The 5330-nt window shown below is 52.4% G+C and overlaps 1 protein-coding gene across 1 annotated transcript; it reads right to left on the bottom strand.

The window, feature by feature from the left end:
* Positions 1–1254: 1254 nt before the first annotated feature.
* On the bottom strand, positions 1255–2910 carry NEUROG1 (neurogenin 1). The gene is made up of 2 exons (XM_015875636.3): positions 2648–2910; positions 1255–2467 (listed from the first exon to the last, which is right to left on the bottom strand). Coding segments are annotated over exons 1-2 (540 nt in total). The 5' UTR covers positions 2650–2910; the 3' UTR covers positions 1255–1929.
* Positions 2911–5330: the final 2420 nt, after the last annotated feature.

Genomic DNA, 5330 nt, shown 5'->3' with positions numbered 1-5330 from the left:
AAATTTCAAAACAGCAGCATTTCCTTTTCAGCACTTCTACTTACTGAAAAACGGAGCTCTGTGTGTGTGTGTGAATGGACGAGCACATGAAAGCTACGTTAAAGAAATACAAAGATTGCAGTCGCAGGCACTCAGAAAGGAGGAGATGCTGATACTGAGCATCTGTGCACGTTTGCCCAAATCTACTCAGCTTCTCTCTTTCCAATTTCTATGGCAATTGTATTATCTCGGGTTATATTTCTGATGCAACCCCAGTTTAAATTGGAGGGCAGATTTGAAGGGAAGGCACACATTTTTGCTGTCTGCTGAATGGCTTTATAGTGTTTTGCCCTTAGTGTTTGCTTTCTGCCTTTTCCTTTGCTCAGGACACAGTTACATCCCCATAACTGATTTGTTTCTTGGGTTTTGCAAGAATCCTGGGCACATAAGTAATCTGAAATCATCGAGCGCCCCAACAATATGACGGGATGGTGGTATTCCAGATTTATGAATGGGAAATGGAGGCATGAGAAAATGAAAACAATGAATTCCAATAGCCATGGGCTGTCTCATCTGAGATGTGTAAGACTTTTTTTGCATATTCCAGCTTGCATAACTTCATATAGCCATGCGTGCACTTCCTTTCCCTCTGAACACTCAATTTACTGCCCTTTCAGCTAAGACAGGTTTGGGAGATAAATGGGGGTCATGGCTGAGCTGTCTCAATGCTCCCATATATAGCAAGGAGAAGCAGGTGGAACTGCTGCTGAGCCATTGCTGTGCCAGGGCTGGTGCCATGGCTGTGCAATGTGCCTCAGTCACCCTTTCCTCTCTCTCTGCTCTCCATGTGTGAGAGTGACCAAAGAGACTGGGGGAAGAAAAGAGACTCATGCTAACCAACTTTCCCTATGCAAAAGGACTGGGCAGAGCTGCAAACCCCATACAGGTGTGTAGAATATATTTGTTGCCCTAAATCCCCCATCACCTTGTAGCTCCCCACATGAAAACTGGGAAAGGGAGCTCTGAGAACCAGTGCTGCTGGAAGCACTGACCAGCTCCTGCCTGGGGATCCAAGTGGGTCTCTGAGCCCTTCCCTATGAGATTCAAGGAGTGGTGGATGTTTGCAGGTGGCCTGGGAGGATCTGCACATGTTTGTGCAGGGATTCTATGTGAGCCTGTGCTGAGCATCACCTTGGGGTGAACCCTTTCCTTCCAACCTTTCGAACTGAAAAAAACCCAAACTTAAGAAACCAAACTCCAGAGGCACTGCTGACATTCAGTAAAAAACGTTAAAAATTTTTATTTACAGGGTAAAGTACAATTATTTTCTTAAAAAAAAAAAAAAAAAAAAAAGAACCCACTTTGATAAGAGGCATAATAATAGAATAAAGCTCTTTATGTACAAAAATACAATTTTCATATGAATGAACATCTTGAATAAATTAAACCGGCCCAGTGGCTCAATACCCGGTGTGCGCTCCCGCTCTGAAGCAGGACCGCCTCGCCGGGGGTCAGCATCTATAATGCATGAGGCCGTCGGGTGAGGGTCCCATCGGGCGCGGTGCTGGGACCCCCGGGAGGGGCTGAGCCGCCCCGGGCGTGGGGGGTGGGGGGGAACTAAGAGAGGGGGGCGGCAGCGCGCTGAGCCCCGTGCTGCGCCCCGGGCCGCATCGGCCCCCTAAGCCTTTTCATCGCATTGTCAAGGCGTTCAAACCAAATTTTCATGCTCGTTTTTCTTCTCCGGAGAGCTACAAATTGTAAAATTGACTTTTCACCTCGTCTGCGGCAGCAAATCTGTCGCTTTTCTTTGCCGGGTTTTCCAAGTCGTATGGAAAACGAGGCGGGGGGGCGAAGGGAAAGGGCACCCCGGAGAGAGGGGTTGGGGGGCGGGAGGGGCTGAAAAGTGCAACGGGATACGGAGAAGGGGGACGGAGACACGCACGGGCACGGCTAACGGCAGGGAGCGCCAGGGGCGGCGGGGGGCAGCCCGCGAAAGGCCCGCAGGGCGTCCGAGGGGACGTAGCCACAGTCCTCGGAGGTGGCCGGGCTGCTGGGACCGGAGGCGGAGGCGCAGAGCGAGGGGGCGGCCGGGGAACCGCTGGACAGCCACGAACCGGCGTCGCTGCCGGGACTGGGGGGCGCGGGGGGCCCGCGGAAGGCGGGGGGAGGAGGGAGGCACTGCTCGGCCAAACGGAGGGTCTCGGAGAGGGCCCAGATGTAGTTGTAAGCGAAGCGCAGGGTTTCGATTTTGGTGAGTTTGGTGTCGTCGGGGAAGGTCGGCAGGACGCTGCGGAGCTCATCCAGCGCGGCGTTGAGGTGGTGCATGCGGTTCCGCTCCCGGTCGTTGGCTTTCACCCGGCGGCTCCGTTTAAGGGTGTGCAGCAAAGCCTCCGTCCGCGCCCGCGCACGGCCGCGTCTCCTCCGCCGCTCCCGCGGGACTCCGGGCGGCTCCGAAACGCCGCCGCTGCTCGCCGCCTCCGCGGGCATCCTGCGGGAGAGAAGCCGGAGCCGTCAGTGGGCTGCAGGGGTAGCGGGGGGAAGGTGCTGAGGGGAGGGGGAAAGAGGGGGGAAAAAAATCCCAAAATAACCCCAAGGAGGTACGGAGGGAGGGTGGGAGTGCTTGGCACGGCCGCACCGCCGCGCAGGTGCTTGTGTCCCCCGTACTCACATGGAAAGGCACTCCTGGGGCTGCGGTTAAGCAATAACGGTTTAGAAATAAATAGAGGAGAAAGCGGAGCTCCTCGCTGTAGGGGAAGGCAAAGCAGCAAAGCAGGTCCGCGAGGAAAAGGAAAAAAAAAAAAATGGGAGAAAAAAAAAAGCGCTCGCCGGCGAAAGGCGGGGCGGGGGGGGAGGTGGGGGGGACACGCGACCGCTGTTGTCTTTGAAGTGCTGCGGGCAGCGATCCGCTCGTGTGAGCGGCGGCTTTGGCACACGACGGCGCGGCAGCCCGTACTTATAGCGGCGGGCGGACAATGGCCCCGTGGCCGCCCCGCGGGGCCGCGCCGAGGCGGCAGGTCGGCCCCGTGCGCCGCGCCCTCCGGAGCGTGCCCGCAATTACCGCGGGCAGCCGCGCATCTGCCGCGCAACAACCCCCCCCCCAAACCCCCCGCACACACACACACACACACACACACACACACACACACACACACACACACACATCTCGGGCTTTTGTCCCCCGAGGGCGGCCGGACAAAGCGGACGGGGGCATGAGGGGGGTGGAGGGGTCAGCGGTCCGATCCCACCGCTCCCCCCTCTCCCCCCTCCTCGGGCTCTGGCCCTTCGCCGGCGGAGGTTGGAATCGCGGCGAGAAAGGGTTGGGATAGAAGGGGAGAGTCTGAGCTGCCGCAGGATGAGCCCCGTGCGCTCCGATGATTACTTTTTCCCTGCAGACCCCGTCTGAGAACTTCTCGGGGTTTTTCTTGCACCTTGTAGTTTTTCTACACGCCTCCATCAAAGTGAATGCAGCCCGAAATTGGAAACTCACGTTTAACTTCAAGAAATACTCTGAAGAATCACTCAAAGCTATTCTTTTCCCTCTTACGTCTCTAAATACCTACAGGCACTTTGGCTTTAGAGTGTTTCACTTTGAAAAGGTTATTACAGGTGCTCAGAGAGCTAAAAATTCCCAGTGCCATTCATCTTGTTGCCCGATGAACGACATTAAACACTAAGGTCCCTTCCAACCTAAGCCTTGATAAAGTTCAGCGTTTGTCGGTGTACAGAGACAGCTCTGTCAACTCTTTGTCTACAGATGCAAACGAACAACCAAAAAGAGCCGTGCTGCTCCCATTGAAAACAGCACATAATTGCTGCTAATCCGCATCAAGTGCCCACGGATCCCCACATCGGACATCGCTGGGGAAGCAGCCGATGCGTTCCCCAGGTCTGACATCTGGCACAGTGCATCCCACGGATCAGTGCTGCCCCATTGTCAGCACTCAGGTACTTGACTCCCTGGATGGTTTTCGGTTTCACCACTTATCAGGAGTCATTTTTAGGCTTCTGTGCCCAAGCTCAGGTTTATTGACATAATTTCCCTGTGTGTTAAATGCAGCTTCCTTCCCTCTCCCGTGATTTTCCCCTTTGGCGAACAGAGAGAACTGACAGTGTAAGTCTTTATCTCAGCATTCTGACTTCATTGCCACCAACAATCTGCTTTGTGCTAAAAGGATTCCTCGCAGAAGTGAGCAATCTGCAAGGCCCTGGGTGATGAATATTAACGAGCCTCAAAACAGAAATAGTTTTCTAGTGGCTGAGCTTGGTGCTTTGTAACATTTTATGGGTAAACAGACCTGAAATGTGCAATATAACAGCGGAGAACCAGGCCTGGCTGTTCTTTGGGAGCCCTCTCCATCACCAGACCTGCAATCAGGCCGATGGTTTTAGGGCCCGTGCACACCTAAATGACTCCCTGCATTAAGTAGATCCACTTCATTGAGCCTCTCATGTCCCGAATTGATGGCTTAGTGGGGTAGGCAGGCAGAGAGCTTCGCTGCAGAGCAGGGGTAAGTCAAAGGGGCTCAAATCTGAAGGTTATGGAAGCATATGGTCAAAAATGTTCAACTTTTGTTAATGTGCACTTTGCACATAGCGATATAAACTCCGGTGCTGTCTGCAACACTTTTATTGTCTTTTGTTTAGGTGTCTTGGAGCAGTCAATAGTTTATTCATTAAAATGTTTATGATTCCCCAGAGTTTCACAGACTTTGGCACAACCCATCACTTGTCTGAGGGTTTCGCAGTGAAAGCGCATTATTCATTAGTCCTTATCCATCATTTGCAGTTTGTCATTTGTTATTCTCTTGTTTTAAAAGTTTGTGCTCCAATCAAGGAGGGGAGAGAGCACCATGTGTCTCTGTGATCAGTCACAGCCATGAATAGCCCGAGCAGCACTGAATGTTTCACAAACAACCCATAGGCTGAAATTTGTTTGCATAATCTATTCACTGCCTACTTATGAATAACGAATGCATTCACAGAACCAGAATTGTTTCAGGAAGCCTTCGCAAACAGAAAGAAGTGCTAAATATCTTGGATAATTTATTCCCGATGAATAATTCAACCCGTTCTATCGCAGCCATTCTACTAATTTTGCAGATAAATTATTCAGCCAATGCAGATAATGGCCCCTACACCTTATGTGCCTGCTCCTGGGGACAGCGGCTGCCAAACTTTCCCCAAGTTTTCTGAGGTTGGGGAAGGAAAAATATCCCCAAATGAAAGAGGACCTTGGATTTCACAGAACACTGTGTGTGTTCCCAGCATCTTGCTCAAGGCTGTATTTCCAGTGTTATTCTTTGACATGATCTCCTCTGCCTTGACATGAGTGCGGCTAGTCTCAGACAGGC

This window comes from Coturnix japonica, unplaced genomic scaffold (assembly GCF_054131305.1).
Source record: "Coturnix japonica strain WE unplaced genomic scaffold, WE-NBRP24 Scf048, whole genome shotgun sequence".
In the NCBI taxonomy this organism is placed as follows: Eukaryota; Metazoa; Chordata; class Aves; order Galliformes; family Phasianidae; genus Coturnix; species Coturnix japonica.
Note: the sequence above shows the minus strand (reverse complement) of the source record. Positions and strands in the feature narration are given on the sequence as shown.